Source organism: Vulpes lagopus, chromosome 8, assembly GCF_018345385.1.
Source record: "Vulpes lagopus strain Blue_001 chromosome 8, ASM1834538v1, whole genome shotgun sequence".
Taxonomy (NCBI): domain Eukaryota; kingdom Metazoa; phylum Chordata; class Mammalia; order Carnivora; family Canidae; genus Vulpes; species Vulpes lagopus.
Window position 1 is genome coordinate 100,559,082 of NC_054831.1, and position 19,297 is coordinate 100,578,378.

The 19,297-nt window shown below is 34.4% G+C and overlaps 1 protein-coding gene across 1 annotated transcript in view; it reads right to left on the reverse strand.

Moving 5' to 3' along the window:
* The window catches only part of ADAMTS6 (ADAM metallopeptidase with thrombospondin type 1 motif 6), a 278,857-nt gene that overhangs the window by 169,357 nt on the left and 90,203 nt on the right, over nt 1-19,297 (reverse strand). Inside the window, exon 7 of the mRNA XM_041767368.1 lies at nt 3,318-3,361. Coding sequence (XP_041623302.1) covers nt 3,318-3,361 — 44 coding nt within the window. The remainder of the gene's footprint in view (nt 1-3,317; nt 3,362-19,297) is intronic.

Consider the following 19,297-nt stretch of genomic DNA (forward strand, 5'->3'; position numbering starts at 1 on the left):
ACAAAAAGTGATTTGAAGCCAATTCAATGAATATTTATTGACTGCAATAAGCAATGTTCCATGCTAAGTACAATTTCCCAGTTACACTAATTTGAAACAGTAAAAGCTATTCAATTAATATTTTGACTGACAAAAAGCTCTAGAAATTGTTTTTCTGTACCTTCAAATATAAAATATTAACATAATAGCCACACTGGAACAGAGTTGAGGTCAATACTAGATTTGCTAATAGATTGTTTGCTTTTCCTACTGTTTTATGTGGAAGGAGCAGAAGCTGGGGAAGGGGTTGATTTCTGTCTCTCTGAGTTATTATAAATACTAGTGTTATTCTTATAGTTCCCTTCCATCTACTTAGAAGTCTTGGGACTTGAAGAAGAGGAAGTATAAAAAGGGACTAGTTGGGGCAAGGTGACTTAATTTTTTTGGTTAATCAAAAGTATTTAATAAATGTTAGTTCCAAATTCTACTGAGAGAAAGAGAGATAGGGAGAGAAAGAGAGATAGGGAGTGAAAGAATACCAAAAAAGTTTGCAGTAGATTATCCAGCTAATCTATTGAGTTCAGTATCATCCATGATATGGGAAGAACAAAGCCACACTGTTTGAATACTGTTTCTGTTTTGAGCTTTATGAAATTTGGTTTAAAAACAATTACCGAGAAAAATTATTGTTAAATTAACATTTCTAATATTTCCTGAAATGTATTATTACATAGGTTAATTTTTGTGTGTTGTTATTGTGACTGCTTGCTGCATACCATATGGCAGTATTTTTAACTGAGAATTCTCAATGACTCCCCAAGGTATATTTGCAAACATAGATTTACCTTTATATCTGATATAAAATTAACTTAGTTGTTCTACTAAAAGGACAACTTCAGAAAGAAAATATTTGGGAAATAACTATTAGTTAAAAATACAGAACTAAATCTTAACTGAAATAAAATAGTTTAGATGCTAATCTATTTTCACAACCCCTACAACTTTGTGTACACCAATAAAATTTAGGCTGTCAAAGTTCTTACGTGTGATTGTGTTAATAGGGGTTTGATTACTATTTGGGTCAGTTAGATTTCCTCAGTTTGATTGCCACAGTTTGCACCCTCAAATCTACTTAGCCTTGTTACAGTTGGTCATCAAAGGTACTAAGCAAGAGAATATGCAAGTGTTAGCATAAAAACCAACATGAAAGTTGCCGAAATGACCACCCAAAAGGAAAAAACCTGACTGATTCTGTACTGATAATATATTTTTCACATATGAAACTCAACACATGTATATGTATGCAGTCATTCATTTTTCACCATGAGATAGTATAAAAGATAATTTATAATGGTTTATAACTTGAAAAATAATTTATGTTGAGCTAAAAAATGCACTGACATGTACTAATGTATTAATGTATTGATTTTGGAAATTAATAAGCTATAAAAATTGGAATACATAGAAAAAAGAGATGTTGGGTAGAAGAATCTACTTTGGCAAAAATAACAACCTAAGTACAGGCAATGTTGTTACTAATGTCCTAATGAACAACATATCACAGTGTACACAATCTACCTTCAAAATGCAACAGCATGTGTATAGATATATATGTATGTATTTCCACCATATATACATATACACTAGAAAAATACAATCTCTAGCTCATACCTCCTTTGAATCTTAGTGTCTATTGTATCTAAACTTGATCAAGCATTTAGTAAATGCTTACAGAATTTGAACAATAACAGAGAAGTTAAGTTAAACAGCAAAATCTCTACAATAAATAATAATATCAGTGCATTTTTATAGTACTTCTTTATTAAGCATCATTGTATTTTTTTTTCTTTAAGTGCTTTTTACAATATCCCTATCACACAAGGGCAGCTATTGCTCCTACCTACATAGATAAGAATTGAGGAACAAAGACCTAAATAAAAAGGAGAAGGTAATGCACTGAAACTGTCAAAGCCAGTTGTTAGTTTACAGTTTCCACTTTAGGGTCCTTTCCAATGGATTATGATGTTCTTGTAAAAACCTTAATCTTTCCATGTGAGATCTCTCAGCAAAGAGAGCTCTTTCTATGCTTTTTAACTAGCAAACTTCGCTACCCTAAATACTCATCATTGGCTAATTGGGATTTCTTATTCAGCCTTAAGGAAAATGGGATAGGAGAAGACTGGAAAAGGAGAAAAAAAAATAATAAATTTTAATCTCTGAAGAGAGAACTTTCTGAATTCTCCAGGAAAGTGAGTGACAACTTTTCTCCCACCTGTTCTTAAATCTGATCTTCCCCAAATTCTTATGAAGGGCATAGGAATATATTTCATAATTGTTGCTTTACAGACAAGAAACTTGAGACTTGTCACAGAGAAACTAGAATATTCACCTTCACCTGCTTAAACTTTTCTAAAAAAGTCTCTACGACATAAAAAAAAATTATCAAGAAAAAAACTCCTTAAAAATAACTCTAGTTGCTTAAAAATTTAGTTTACTTGAAAGCTATCATTTCCCCCATTTGTATTTTCAGTTAACTTTTAACCAGAATGAAGTTATGCTCTGCAATGAAATGTAATTTTTTAAATTCTAGAATACTACAGAAATGCCCTTAAAAAAAACAAATATTCAGGAAGACAAGAAAGATAATCCTGTCCTCTCTCTCTACTGCTGGCTGTAATATTTTACAAAAAAATTTTTTTATTGGGATACCTGGGTGGCTCAGTGGTTGAACGTCTACCTTCAGCTCAGGTTGTGATCCCAGGTCCTGGGATCGAGTCCCATATCAGGCTCCCCACAGGGAGCCTGCTTCTCCCTCTGCCTATGTCTCTGCCTCTTTCTCTGTGTCTCTCATGAATAAATAAATAAAATATTTTTAAAAAATTTTATTGTTGCTCAAGTACTGGAAATTTCCAATATCTTAATTTATAGGGATATATTTGCTCCACAAAATTGCGCCAAACAAAATACGTTAAGAGCACAATGTCTCCCCTTTAAGTATTGCCCCAATTTTCCCCCCTTTCCTTTCCTAGCTTGATGAAGATGCTGCATGCTTTCATTTGCTTCTCAAATTCCTTGGAATTTTTGGAAAATACATTACAGATTGGTAACTTATGATTCATCATGATTGTTTAAAGATTTAGAATCATCTTCTACGGTGTTTTTAATCATCATTCTACTTATTTCCTAGTAAGTGACCTACCCACATGGGTCAGGTTTAACAATTTATAGGAGTGATTTCAGATGTGCCAGAAAGGAAAATGATCAAATAAATGATAAAGAATAAAGCCACTGGACCAAAAAAGACAATCTGAACTATCCTCCCTTTATAAAAAACTTACCCAATGTTCCACAGGGCTTATTTTTATAAGTGCAGATATCATATCTATAGAGGAGAAAAAAGAGAGATGAAATTTGTAATCTGATCAAATTTGTAAAATATTTTTGTATATTCATCACATTTCTTTCTTAGAGCTCTGGGTTGTCAGACCACAATCAGTGCAATTATGAGCAGCCAGCTGGAGTGTGGGTATTTTCAGCACTCTGGGGGACACACCGGCTGCACTACACTCACAGCCCCTGGCTGCAAGCCAGTGGGACACCTGCCAGTAAGAAAGAAAGGTTAAAGTGAATTTCTGTAATTGCGAGTTCCATAAAACCATCTACCATACTGTTTTGAAGCTAGAATAGCTTGTCTGCAGATTGCTACTGCTTCTACAAAAAAGCAAATGCGTGGCTTTTTATTCCCAATCACTTTGAACCTGCTGGAATATTTTTTTATTATAGCCACAGATTGTGTTTTATACTTCTGAGCTATAAGCAGTATCTGGAGTTCCTTCAACTCTAACACAGGTTCTTATTTTTAAAAAATATTAGCACAATACAGCAATGGGAATAAAATTGGTATCACACAGTTTTCCTACTTGTATATAAGAAATTTAACATGGTTAAAATACAAATATTTTTATGTGAATTTGCAAACAGCTAAACAAATAGCTCAAGAGAAGCTTACCTAATGTGGGCTGCACTTACTCTAATGCTATATTTCATTACAACTCAACACAAAAGATGAAGTTCATAAGTAATATTGCATATTTTAAAATATATTACAGTTAGAATGCTAAGTCTATATTGATGTGAACACTTATTTTAAGCATTTTTAATAATATTCTTATAAACTAATCTTTAAAACCAAACATATTCAATTTCTAAAGTTAAAATAAAAAATAAACTTAAAAAGACTGACCATTTTTATTTGCCTGTGTTTTATGCTAGAAATGAAAAGCTTTTCAGGTAAAATATAAAATTTTATAAACTACAGGAAAATCCAAGTTGTAAAAATCTTTTTACTGTATATAAATAACGGTTAGTCCACATTACTAGAGAAAGGGATTAATAATTAATCCCATTCTTGTTCACCAGATCAAAATGTATTTTCAAAAAATAAATATCACATCCAGCATACCACTGTACTGTTGAACTCATTAAAATCCCTAGAGATTCCCTTTGCTTATTTTTAGAGTTTCAAACCTTTCATCTTGTACACTTTATATTTGGGGAAAGGGATTTCTCCTCTTACATAGCTTTCTCTTCTGATCATTCATATATACTCATCTTCTTCTTGTCTTGTAATTGGTAAACCACGGGGTTGCAATAACTGGTACATTTTTGAGTGTAAGAGATAGAGACAGTACTTGGTATATTTACCAAAGCACCAGAAAGTATATTTTCAGTGTCACAATCAATTTATCTTGTGACCATACTTGTATAATGTCTATAATGTTATGTAGGCACAACCCATATCAGGAGTCTTCAAGAAAATGTAAACAGAGACTTTTCATGGGTAATTGCAGAAATAAATGTCTACACAGAATCTATATTCAAATCTTCAACTTTGATATATGACCTTCCTAAAACTGATCTGCCTATGAATGCAAGCACCTGCAAGCCACCATTTCCTTTCCTCTCCTGCCCTTCACAATCAACCTGTTTCTACTTTACAAAAAAGAAACCAAACTTCTCACCCATCCCTAACATTGCTAGGGTACATTGCTCCCTGGGTGTAAAAGCCTCCAGAATGTATGCAAAGAAATAATTCAAGAATGTGTTGATCCTGGGGTCAATCCTTTATGAACACAGCAGGAAAAATTAAAGAGGATGACGCTTATTTTGTCCTGGTAAGACTCTGTCTTTCTGCCAGTCTTTCTGACTGCTTACAAATCAATCTATATAGCTATCTCACAATTAGAATTCAGAAGTGAGATGATTTTCATAGAGTGCATTAACATGTTTATCTGATCTAAAAAATGAAGTCAGTTTTGTTATTGATCGGTAAGTCTGACATGGCTAAGTAGTTTGGCAATGAGAGCTGATTTAGCCCATTAGATTATATGGTGAACATTTTTCATGATTCAGTGAAATAGATAACTCTAAAGTTTTGAGAAATGGATCTAAAACATACAATGTATTATATGTTTTCAACTACAGTGTCTGTAGCCACTTAAACTCATAATAAAAATTATTTTTGATAGCAACTTTAAAATGTGCAAAATGGTGTGTTAATTTTCCAAAGTATTTCAGAGGTAAATTAAGCAAAAGTTTTGAAGGTCACAGACAAATACAACTTATATTTCCACCTCATAGCCATCCTTTCTAATCTCCTCCCAATGCTCTCATTTTGCATAAACCTTTTATGCTACACTCATGATGAATATCATTTAATTCTGTCATGACTACCCAAAATACCTACATAAAGTCTAAAGTCGTCAACAAATAATGCAAGCTAAAGCATCATAGACTAAGATCATGTATTTGCATTCTGTTTAGCTTTTCCCAACCCACTAAAATACCTGTAGAATTCTCTGTAAGATATTATATAGGAAAAAGACATGCTACTTCCTGTAGCTTTTGCATTCAGTTCACACTGTATCCTTTTCTATTCTATATTCACCAAGAGGAATTATGATTTATGTATTTCCTTTAGTGCCAAGTATTGAAAACCAACGTTTTCACTTTCATTCTTTCATACATGGATTTGCTAAGCACCTATTATGTGTCCAGGTAAAGTGCCATATACTAGAATCTAAAGTTGGGTAAGTTAACTGTGGTCTATTTGGGAAAAGACACATAAGCAGATAACTTACAATATGATGTGGAAAGATGATGAAATAAAATAAGTGTAAAAGAAAGTCAAACTTACATATTTGGTAGCTATTATAATGATGGCTTTTGCCATAATCAAATTATATACAAATTACTGTAAAAATACAGAAGAAGGAGGAAATACACAATAGAAACCTAAAAAACAGATTCACAATAGGGCATAACATCTGAAACAGATTTTAAATATTTAGCCAGAAAAAATAGAAAAGTAAAGGCATTATAGTCAGAGAACAGAATAATCAAAGGAACAGAATCTGGAAAGAGTATGGTATATGCAGGGAACTATGAGAAGTCCAGAGAGGCTGAAACATTGAATACAGAGGATAAAACATCGAGAAATTAGTTTAGAGAGTTCCTTTTGGGGGGACAGCTCATTAAGTGCCTTGAATAATTGAATACCAAACCAGATTGTTCCTCTGTAGAAAAAAAAAAAAAAAACAACTTAAAACATAGTTTGCATAGTAGGAAAAGTCTTTTTTTTAATGTTTATATAAGTGTGTATACAGATTGATTTTTGCATACAGATAAAAATCTGGGAGGATAACAGTGGGTATCTAAAGAAAAGATGAGAGAATAGGGAGATTATAATGATTTTTACTCTGCTAGTTTCACCCAGGTGGTTCAGTCAGCTAAGCATACAACTCTTGATTTCTGCTCAGGTCATGATTTCAGGGAACTGGAATCGAGCCCTGAATCAGGCTCCTCCTCACTCAGCGAGGAGTCTGCTTGAGATTCCCTCTTTCCTTCTTCCTCTGCCCCTATCACTCTCTCTCTTTCTCTCTCAAATGAACAAATAAATCTTTAAAAAAATGATTTTTATTCTATTATATACATTTTTGTACAACATTTAATCAGAAGGTGTTTCAGCTATGCCTATCTCTAATGATCAGTGCAAAAGATAACTGAAAATAAGCTTCATGAATATTAAATAAATGTTGATAAAGATTTTTTCAATGAAGAAAAAATTAGTGATGTTTCAAATCTGTAGATTGGTCAAAATTATTCAGAAACAGTCCCCCAGTCTGCATGAACACATACAGAGAATGCAGCAAACTTTGTAGGTTGTACACTTAGTAAAGCATCTGAGATTTGTGTTGCATGTCCCCTCATTGTTTTGAAGGATTATAGTGCCAGATGACAAATATAATGGTAGTAGAAGTCTGTCCCTAAAATATGTTTATATTTTATATATGAGTGCACTTTTCATGCAAAGTGCTATCAAGGCATCCTAAATAACAGAGCTGAAATGTAATCCAAGCTTATAAAATAGGAGTATGAACTATTTTGTAACCCCTTGTTTGTTTAATAAGTATTTGTATGTGGCATTTTATCTAAAACTTCCCTTCATTATGACTGATTACAACACTCAGTCACCAAACCCTAAGGTTTTGCCTGACCACATTAGCTCCGGTCAAGTTTGAAACGATAAAAACCCATGATTGATGGAGGGAAGAGGTGATATGGGAATAAGAAAAATAATCTATATGTGGCTACATCCACCATGATACATACTTTTAGAAGATTTCTCTCCTTTAAGCTATTATTATAATGATGAACAGAAGAAGACTTCAGCCATGGATTAAAAATAGTACACAGTTTCAGCCATGAATTATATAATATAGAATCAAGTTATATTTATGTCAAAATTGGGGATGATAAATCTAAAGGACCTAAGTTTCTGGGTGCACATGGGTGGCACCCAGACTCTCCTGAATTTTTCATTTTTACCTTGCATCACATAAACCCTATATCCTATCAACTCTTCTCTGACATGCTATGGTTTTGCCTTATTTTCCTCCAAACTTCAGTCACTTCAGGAAAAACTATGAAGAAAAACAAGAGTTTGCTTTATCACAAAGGTGTAACCCGTGTGCTTTTTAAGACACTTTGCAGCTGTACAAAGTGAAGAAATGAGGGGCTGAGGAAAAGAAAAGGAGTTCCTGATTGCCTATGCTCAGCACCCTTTAAACAAATCAATCTTTACTAAATCTTGACCAACAAATGATACAGCAGGAGCCCCTTAACTTAGGCCTTTGGTCTAAACTACAGGTAAGGCTAAGAATTATGGTGAGGTTCTAAAAAGGGACAGATAAGCCAAAATATGACTAGAGAACACTCTATGGATTCTCAATTTGGATAGATAACCATCTAATCATTGGGTACTTGTTTTATTTCCTTTTCATGAAAGAATAATAAAGGCCTCAGAGCAGATGAAAAAGAACTAAGAAACATGATCTTAGGGGGTCTTTATAAAGCCAGGTACCTAAAAGAAAGCAAGGTTCTACTTTTGGATGAGTAGTTGAATGCATACGTTGTCATTTCTCTACCCTATGTTCCTAAAGGAGGACTGATTGAGCAAGACTGACACTAGAGAGGCTGGCTGAGTATCTGTTACTGTAACACTGGTACACTTTTTTGCTGTGGATAGTTTCAGTTCTTTGACTTCCTAATAACTTTTGGCCAAGCATGGCTATCAAAAGAAATTGACCAAAACATATGGTTAAGTTCCATTCTAAGGTCTGCAAAATATAGCGCTACCTTATAATGATGAAATACCTGGATGGGTTCTTAAAACCTTTTCCAAAAACTACATTCCATTCTTATGTAAGAGAAACACTCATTGCAAAGAAGCATTCATTTCAATGATTTAGGTTTGAAAATGGAATGAATCAAAACCTAAACTCTGAGACTCATTTGTTTAACACTAAGTCACAGACTAATTTCCAAACAAAATGTCTTATGTCCTGTGATGTTTCATTTAGTTCTCTTAGAAATAGTAACAAAGCCCGAGTGATAGTGACACATCACTTCTCTGCTTTTCTTACATGCACTGACTACTTTTGGATGACTGCAGTTATAAAGACAACTGTAATAAAATAGTGGAGAGAAAATATGATTTTAAACCAATACATGCAAGAATGTATAACATTCTTCATGATAAATGAAAAAGATTGTAAGACTATTTGTCTTAGTTTGGGCTGCTCTTATAGAATACCATAGACTAGATGGTTTAAATGACAGACATTTATTTCTCATAGTTCTGAAGGCTGGGAAAAATCAAGGTGCCAGCCCTTTTGATGTCCAGTGAGATCCGGTTTCCTAGCTTGTAAACAGTGACTCTCTCCTTGGTGCTCACATGGCCTTTCATTGGTGCTTACTTATGAAGAGAGAAAAAGCTCCAGTGCCTCTTCTTATAAGGGCACTAATTCCATCATGAGGGGCCCACCCTCATAACCTCATCTCAACCCAATTGCCTCTGAAAGGTCCCATCTCCACATACCAACATATTGGGAGTTAAGACATTAACACTGGAATTTGGTGAGAGGGAAAACATTCAGTTCATAACACCTCATCCTTACCACACCCTCCAAATTCATGTCTTTCTTCCATTAAAAAAACAAAAACAAAAAAGAAACAAACAAAAACATTCATTTCATACCAACAGGCCCAGAGTCTTAACTAATTCCAACATTAACTCTAAAGTCCAAAGTCTCATCTAAATATCCTCTAAATCAGATATGGGTGAGATTCTAAACACAATTCATTTTGAGGCAAAACTCCTTTTCAGCTATGAACCTGTGAAATTGGAAAAGCTATGTGTTGCCAAAACATAACGGTAGGATAGTCATAGGATAGATGTTTCCATTCCAAAAGGGAGAAATCAGAAGAAAGAAAGAGGTGATTGGTCCCAAGTAAGATTCCAAGTAAAGTCCCAAAACCTACCTCGGCAAATACCATGAAACTTAAGACTTGAGAATAATTAAGGCTTGAGCTCTACTCTATGGACCCACGGGGGTGGCAGCAGCTTCCCTGGTTTCACATCCACGGCTCCACACCTTCATCTTAGTAGAGTGCTCTCACAAGGCTCTCTGTAAAGGTCCTACCCACTCTCCTATCTAGAATGGCCTTCCTATGCATCTCTGCAGGGCAGTGCTCCTGACTTTTGAACCATGATGGAGGCAGTCTTGCCACCTGGGCTATGCATTCTGGGCCTATGGTATGAGTATCAGCCCAGGTGATCTCTGAATTGTCTTTGGGGTCTTTTTTCTCTCTCTCTTTTTTTTCTTTTTTTTTTTTTTGAAGGATAATACATGTTCCCAGCATTCCTTTGTTCCTTCCAGTGTTTTTCCTGGTATAATCTCATCTTTATTGCCAGCTCTGTTGAGATGGATGATTACTCTGTAGTTCACAGCTATATTAACCTCCTTATCAAATGGTAAGCCCATACCTTAGTGTTTTCTTCTGAACATGCTTCCTCAATTTTTGCATTATAGTCCAGCTGAGAATTTTCCAAATCTTTAGGTTCCAGTTTCTTTTTGCTTCGCAATTCCTTCTTCAATTCACTTCTCTTTAGCATTTTACTATAAGCATTTAGGAGGAACAAATCTACTTCAATACTCTGCTTAAAAATCTCCTCAGCTAAATAGCCAAATTCATTGTCCACAAGTTCCACCTTCCACAAAATACTAGAACATAAGCATAATTCAAATAAGTTCTTTGCTGCTAGATATCAAGGATCACCTTTTTACCATCATCCAATAATAAATATCTCATTTCTGACCCAGACATCACTGATAAGGCCTTTGTTATCCACATTTCTACCAATAGTCTGCTCATTATTATTTGTGTATTCTAGAAGGTGGAAACTTCCTTTATAACCCTCTTCACCTCTTCCTTCCAACTCACCAGAATTGCCTTTAAAAGTCCCTTCATGGCAATCTTGGCTCCTTTTAGCACATGCCCTAAAATTCTTTCAGCCTCTACTCATTACCTAATTGAAGCTTACACATTTTTAGGTATTTGTTACAGCAATCCCACTTCTCAGTACCAATTGCTGAATTAGTGACCTTGGGCTGCTATAACAAAACACCATAGACTGGGTATCTTAAACAACAAACATTTACTTCTCATAGTTCCAGATGTGGGGAGGTCCAAGATCAAGATGCTGGCAGATGTGGTACCTGGTGAGAACCCTCTTCCTAACTTGCAGACAACCACCTTCTTGCTATATCTTCACCTGCTGGAGAAAGAAAAGTCTCTGGTCTTGTCCTCTTCTTATAAGCACCCTAATCTCACCATGTGGACTCTACTCTCATGACCTCATCTAAATCTAATTAGCTCCTAAAGCCCCACCTCCTAATAACATCACATTGAGGATAAAGGTTTCAACACATGAGTTTTAGGGGAACACAAACATTCAGCCCATAATATCACTTTATTTTTTTTTTAAGTATGCTCTACACCCAAAGTGGGGCTTGAACTTACAACACCATGGTAGAGTGCATTCTCTACAGACCAAGTCAGCCAGGCACCCCCATAACATCACTTTAAATAAATACATAATTTGGGTATCTGGGTGGCTTAGTCAGTTAAGCATCTTCAGCTTGGGTCATGATTCCACATTGGGCTCCCTGCTCCAAGGGGAGCCTACTTCCCCCTCTCTCTGTCTGCCACTCCCCCTACTTGTGAGCTCTCTCTCTTTCTCTCTAACAAAGAAATAAAATCTTTATTAACTAACTAGATAGATAGATAGATAGATAGATAGATAGATAGATAGATAGATAATTGGTTTATGTACCTCATTTCACAGGTTATATCTTTGATAATATACACCTCTTTGTTTAATGACATGAATTATCTCAAGAAAGTTACTTGCTAATATTTCTGAATGCCTAAAACCTAAAATCAACAATATGTATACTAATTGATGAAGTGACATATTTATTGTTATTATTATTATGTGAAAATCTTACACAATAGTTCTCAAAGATGTGCTGGGGTTATCTGCCTAATAAATAGATAATTTTAGCTACTAATTCCTATCATAAGTCAGAGGCTGCCACTGTGGCTATTTACAGCATAATATGAATTTTCCATTCATTCTAGTAGGGAGCTTCTAATGGGAAGCACAGAGATAATTAGCTACGAATGCCTTTTACTCTTGCAAAATTGTCCCCAAACCACTGCAAAATATTGAGCTAGCTAACAAGATTGAGATTTTCATATCTAAATTATAAAAACCTATCAAGACAGGATTTTTACTCCTTTGTCATCATTCAACAGATTATCATATTTGTCCTCTGGGCCTTTTCTCGTTACTATCTCAATACTATTCCATTTTTGATTAATTAAATTTCTCCCTTTGACAGTCTTGTCACTAAATCATGATATATTTATTTACAATGAATAAATTATTACACATATATATTCTTGCACATTCACAAAAGTGGTATATTACATTTTTGGAATCCTGCCTATGAACATCATTCTAGATATAGTAAAGAATGAAAAAGTTACTTGCATTAGCTGGTCTTATATTGTAAATAATATAGAATGGATAGATAAATCAATAAGTTCCAGAGTAAACTAAATTTACCTAATTAATATATACTACCCTGAAAGATAACTGTCTTCTTTAGAGAATAAATAACAAGAATCCCAACATTCCTCTGTAGCTGCGTGAAGAAACACACCATATATATTTTTTTTAATTTTTATTTATTTATGATAGTCACAGAGAGAGAGAGAGAGAGGCAGAGACACAGGCAGAGGGAGAAGCAGGCTCCATGCACCGGGAGCCCGACGTGGGATTCGATCCCGGGTCTCCAGGATCGCGCCCTGGGCCAAAGGCAGGCGCCAAACCGCTGCGCCACCCAGGGATCCCCACACCATATATTTTTAATACTAAAATATCTACAACCACTACAGCATCTAGACAAAATGGATAAAATTTTAATTTTTTTTAAAAATAGTTGGTTCTCTAAAAATTAAAATAACTTGTTCTTTGTTTAGAAGATAAACTATCTCCCTAAAAAAATATAACTTCATCTAGTACTGAGAAAAAAAATTATATATGACATGAACATAAAAAAATACAACTTCTTCTAGTATTAAGAAAAAGCCAGGGGCGCCTGGATGGCTCAGTCAGTTAAGTGTCTGCCTTCAGCTCAGGTAATGATCTCAGGGTTCTTGGGATCAAGACCCACATCAGGCTCTCCACTCAATGGCAAGTCTGCTTCTCCCTTCTCTGTGATCTCTCTTGCTCCCACTCTTAAATAAATAAAATAAAATCTTAAAAAAATATTTGACATCAACATATAATGGAAATGCTTTATAGACACTGAAAAACTGACCAGTCCATTGTATATTATTTACAATGCAAGGCCAGTTTATACATATAACGTTACACACTTTACTACATCTAAAAACTTTTTCTAAATTTTTTACTACATCGTCTTTTTAGTTTTACAGAACATGGTAGACCACAACAGCAACTTGCCTCAAAATAAAGTACACAGCTTATTTTGTCTTCTTCCTCAAAAACCTCAAAACCAAAGAAGCTATTTAAAGCAAAAAAGGAAAAGCATAATACACATGCAAAACATTGCTCAATAAGAAGAAAAATATTTCTATTGTGAATATATGTGTCTTTTAATCTAGCCACAAGCAACCAATAGTCTAGTTCTCTTAGACAGTACTTTGGTAGTCAACTTGCAAAGATAAGTAATTTTTATTTATGGTCAGGCAAACTATTTAACAGTATAGACTGCATTTTAAAAATGCATATGAGGGGATCCCTGGGTGGCGCAGTGGTTTGGCGCTTGCCTTTGGCCCAGGGCGCGATCCTGGAGACCCGGGATCGAATCCCACGTCGGGCTCCCGGTGCATGGAACCTGCTTCTCCCTCTGCCTGTGTCTCTGCCTCTCTCTCTATCTCTCTGTGACTATCATAAATAAATAAAAATTAAAAAAAAAATTAAAAAATAAAAATGCATATGAAAGGGTTATTCCTAGAAAAAAAATCATCATAGTACTTTATCATTTGTACATATGTAGATAAAAGTCAAAATCTAAAATAAAATTATACTTAAAACTTTGGGACTTTGTAGGTCTTTGGGTTGAGTGTCTGCCTTGGCTCAGGTCGTGATCCGGGGGTCCCTGCATAGAGCCTGCTTCTCCCTATGCCAATATCTGCCTCTTTCTCTCTCTGTGTCTCTCAGAAATAAATAAAATCTTAAAAAACAATTATACTTAAAACTTCAATATGCTCATTCCTCCTTTTCATTGATATTTACAGCCAGTGAATAAGCAACAACTGTCATCTATCTTCTAATTTCTAATGCCTGGTGTAGTAACAAGACAGTAGGGAAAGAGATCATACTGATTATCTTTCTGATTTAATGAAACCCCAGACTACACTGTCTTATTAAAAGAACTGAATATAATTCAAATTACATTAGGTCTGTCAAGTCAACTAGACACATTTGCCATAAGTGTTGATCATAAAGTAAGAATTTTTCCTTCAACTGTTGATTTTCCTCAGTCAGGAAAAAAAAAAAAAAGAAGAAGAAGAAAAAATGCAAGTTTACCTAATGAGTTATTTAGATCAATAAATACTTCAAATGCCCTGTGAGCAGTTTGATGTTGTCAGTAAGGACCCATAGTGTCACAAAAAAATATCACATGTCCCACAGTCACTTATTCTAGCTTTCTAAATGTAAAATTCAGCTCATATTTAATCCAAATCCTTCATGCTGCAGGTTAAATTGATTTCTTTTTGTTTGACCTTCAGTGAAGATTGAGAACATCTGGTCTCCATCCTTATGCATAAGTTAAATACCTCTAAATCTTCTCTTCTCTGGAATAATAATAATCCCTGCTACTTAAAAATTTTTTTTTTAGGTTTCTCTTTCAACCCTTTAATCATCTTTGTGGTCCTCCTCTGAACTTTCTCCAAGTTCTCCACGTCCTTCCTTAGTGGTAGAGCCCAGAACTAGAAACAATGCTCTCATAAGGGCCTGACCAGTGGCAAGTACTACGGGAAAATAACTTCCAAGTTCCTGCATTCTTAATTCTTATTTATGTGATCTTGTATTGTGTTTGTTTTCACCATAACACTATATTGTTAAGTCATACAAATCCTATTATTCCTTTTCTACTAAGCAGGTTTCCAACTTTACTTAAACACAGTTATCCATCCTTCTGGATTTTACGCTATTTTTCCTTTCCAACTATAATGCTTTATATTTATCCCCCATTATATTTCATTATTCTAGTTTCTATTCAATATTGCAATTTGCTAAATTTAGTCTAACACTGCTATCTACAAAGATATAAGGCATTGATGCCTCTTACCCCATTTCTCTCTAATTGCAATTGCCAATAATTTATTAAGAATATTGTAACATCTAAACATTACGTGTCTACAAGAGGGGTTTAAGTGTCCAAAAAACTTGAGTGCCAGAATTCATCAACTTCTATAACAACTGTGCTTGTGTAGACCTTGTTACATTTGTCCCCTCACCCTCAGCTTCCAGCCCAACACTAACTGCCTTAGAGACCAGAGGGTATAAGGTGTTAAAAAAAAAAATGCCTTCATAACTTCATAAAATCTCAGATAATTCAAAAAAAATTTTTTTTAAGATTTTATTTATTTCTTTGAGAGAGAGAAAGAGAGACAGAGAGCATGGGCAGAGGGAGGGGCAGCAGGAGAAGGACCAGCAGACTCCTTACTAAGCAGGGAGCCTGACGCCAGGCTTGGTCCTAGGACCCTGAGATCACATTCGAAGCAGAAGGCAAGATGCTCAACAACTGAGCCACCAGGCGCCCCGAGATTTTAAAATTTAAAACTTTAAATATATTGACAAGTTTCTTTGATAGAAAACTATGAAAAGCTTGGAGGATCAAAACATAATAGAACTACTTGTGTTACCTTGCTATGTAGTCATTAACTGAACAAGAGTTATTTGAATACGTTTATTGATAAATATTTTTTAAAAGGCACTTTTGTAATGATCTTATTGCATGTGGAGCTACACCAGATAAAACAAAATAAAATAAATTAAATTTACAATTGGTTTCTACTGCATAGGAGCTAGAAATCTTAAAACCTTACTAACATGGAAGCATAGATAGGTAAAATCCATCATGTCATCTTTTGCTATCACACAGACATGAATTACATGAATTATTTAGAGAAAATTCAAGAGCTGCAAGAGAAAATGCACTTAAGACATAGAAGACAAGGATCACTACCTAATTGCTATGAAGAAGAAAAGTAACCATGGTATTCTATGTTCCGTCTTGAACAAAGCTATTCCAAACTTGTGAAAATATCTGGTGAGCTTTAACACTGTCCCCTACAACGTATGGAAGTAAAAGGCATTTATAAGTGATAAAACAAGAAACAAAGTTTTATTGTTTAAAATTAAAATGGTGGGATCCCTGGGTGGCTCACCAGTTTAACGCATGCCGTTGGCCTGGGGCGTGATCCTGGAGTCCCGGGATCAAGTCCCACATTAGGCTCCCTGCGTGGAGACTGCTTCTCCCTTTGCTTCTCCCTCTGACTGTGTCTCTGCCTCTCTCTCTCTGTGTTTCTCATGAATAAATAAATAAATAAATCTTTAAAAATGTTAAAATTAAATTAAAATGCTAAACAATAGAGGGTTAAAAATGATTAAATGTATTAGGAAGATGGGTGTACAGTCAGTGCTTTAAATCACTAAAGTATTATCCATAAGAGAAACAAATAAAAGAGAATGTCTAAAATTGACAAATCAAAAGTTGTAATGAAATCGTATTATTTAGAGACACAGCACTAACTCCCAGAAGTAATAGCTGGGAAGGGGTGGGTTGAGAGACTGTTGCTTATTACCATAATTAATATGTTATTTTAGTGTTAGAAAAATTAACCAAAAAATCCTGTTCTATATACTTAACATGATGAGCTCCATGTATAGAATTGTTGAATCACTATATCATATACCCGAAATTAATATAACACTGTATGTTAACTATACCGGAATTAAAAAACAATTTTAAAAAGTCCTTTTCTATTCAATGTTGATTAAAACACAATCCATGGACAAAAGAAATTTAGAATAGCTTAGATGACAAAAATACAAATAAATTTTAACATGACAGAGTATTTAATAATCATAGGGAGCCATTAACGAGTTTTTTTTAGCCTAAAAAATACATGAGAAGCCTCCAGGCATATATATAATTGCCATTCTCTTACAGTCCCCTCATCTATATGAAACTTAAGATCTCTTGACTCTTCTCCTAGTTAAAAAAGTAGAGTAACACTGTCATCTTCAACTGAAGAATACTGTATTTCAAATAAGTATAATGAGGATATTGTACTCACAAAAATCCATACTCATCATAGCCTACGTGGCTCCAAATGATTGATCCTTGCCTCTCAGTACTACATTCCTCTCACTCACTATGAATTGCACACACCAACATACATACTTCCCCAAACATGCAAGTCTTATTTCTATGATAGGATTCTTTCCTATATCTTCATATGACTGAATGAAACTTACCTTCTAAGTATATCCCTGTATTCCATAGTCAGTTTTATAATAATAGATAGCTTAATATTATGTTGTTAGCCTGAAACACTGTTAGTAGTAAAGAAATGACTCGAAATACATGTTATTTGTGCAAAGTGTTAATAGTTCTCATAGGAATTTTCTCTTTACACTTCACAACAACCTTCACAGTGTAGAAAGTGAAAAGGTATTATTTTCATTCAATGATTGAGCAAACTCAGATTTACAGAAGTCAAATAATCTACCAAAGACCATATAGTTAGCAAGCTGTGACACAGGGTGAGATTTTAACTCACCAATTTTGAAAAACAGTCCAGTGCCCATATCATTTGTTACAAGTGACACACTGAAAACTTTTACTTTTGAAAGGCAGAAAATCTGAAGATTCTTGTCTCCAGTACTGAATCACTATGGAGCATTGGGTAAACATGAACTCTCACTATTCTTTAATTTCTAAATAAAAAATGACTGTGATATTCCAATGGTTTCCAAAGATTCACAACTGAAGATACTTAAATATCCACAAATTAAAAACTGTGATGTTACAAATTCTTCATATTTGTGTATTCATTCATTTATTCAACAGATAATTAATGAGAACCTCCCCTGTGCTACGCACTGAACTAGGTTCTGTAAATATCACAATGAATAAGCCAAACAAGGTTTCTATTTCTTTGGAAAATAGAAGAGAATTACTGTCCCTACAACAAATTTGGGTAATGTGAATTTTAGAGAATAGTGATACCACAGCACAAATGTGTGCCAAAAAACCAAAACCTCTCGATAGAAGAGTATGCAAACCTTTTCTTTCCATAGATTATTAAACTCTAAAAGTAATAAGTAACTAAATAATGTTAATTTACTTCCCTGTGTGAAAAAACTAATAGAAAAAATTTAGCCACTGAATATTTATTCAATTAATGCACTTATAAGTTAAGATTTCTATTGCACTTATAAGTTAAGATTTCTTATGTATGTTAGACATTCTACCAAAATTCTTCATAGCATGTTCAATATACTAGAAACTAAAGATTCTAAACTTTGTTGAAAATATTTTACTCCTATTTGTGAGACTGTATGCCACTTATGATTAAGGAATACAAACTCTGTATGCCATTTATGACTAAGGAATACAAACTCAGTGTTCTTTTTGGACTGGTCTCAAATGCAATGTTTATGGCTTCTTCCATACATATTCTAATTTACTTTCCCTTTAACTCTTCTACCATCTTTCTTTTTTTAAAAATTTTTTTTAATTTTTTATTTATTTATGATAGTCACAGAGAGAGAGAGAGAGAGAGAGAGGCAGAGACACAGGCAGAGGGAGAAGCAGGCTCCATGCACCGGGAGCCCGATGTGGGATTCGATCCCAGGTCTCCAGGATCGCGCCCTGGGCCAAAGGCAGGCGCCAAACCGCTGTGCCACCCAGAGATCCCTTCCACCATCTTTCTATACACATAAGATATAACCGAGATTCACCTTATCCAGGAAGCATTTTCTGCTGACTCTTCTGTTGATTTCTCTTTTTGAGCTCCACCTATACATAAATTATTAACTATATATTGCTTCATATTTTTATATGTATATCTACTTGTATAACTTGTTTCCTTATCTATAAAATGGGGAAAAATAATTAACTATAGCTCCTAGTTGCTTTGTGGATAAACTTTGGTATTCCATATATACTATGTATATTAGCACAATAAGTGCTTAATAAATGTTATTGCTATTTCAATTATTGTTCCTTTTGTTAATAGGTATAAGTAGGTATAAACTAATTGATGAGGTTAGTCTCTTTCACTAGTTAATGGAAACTGGTCT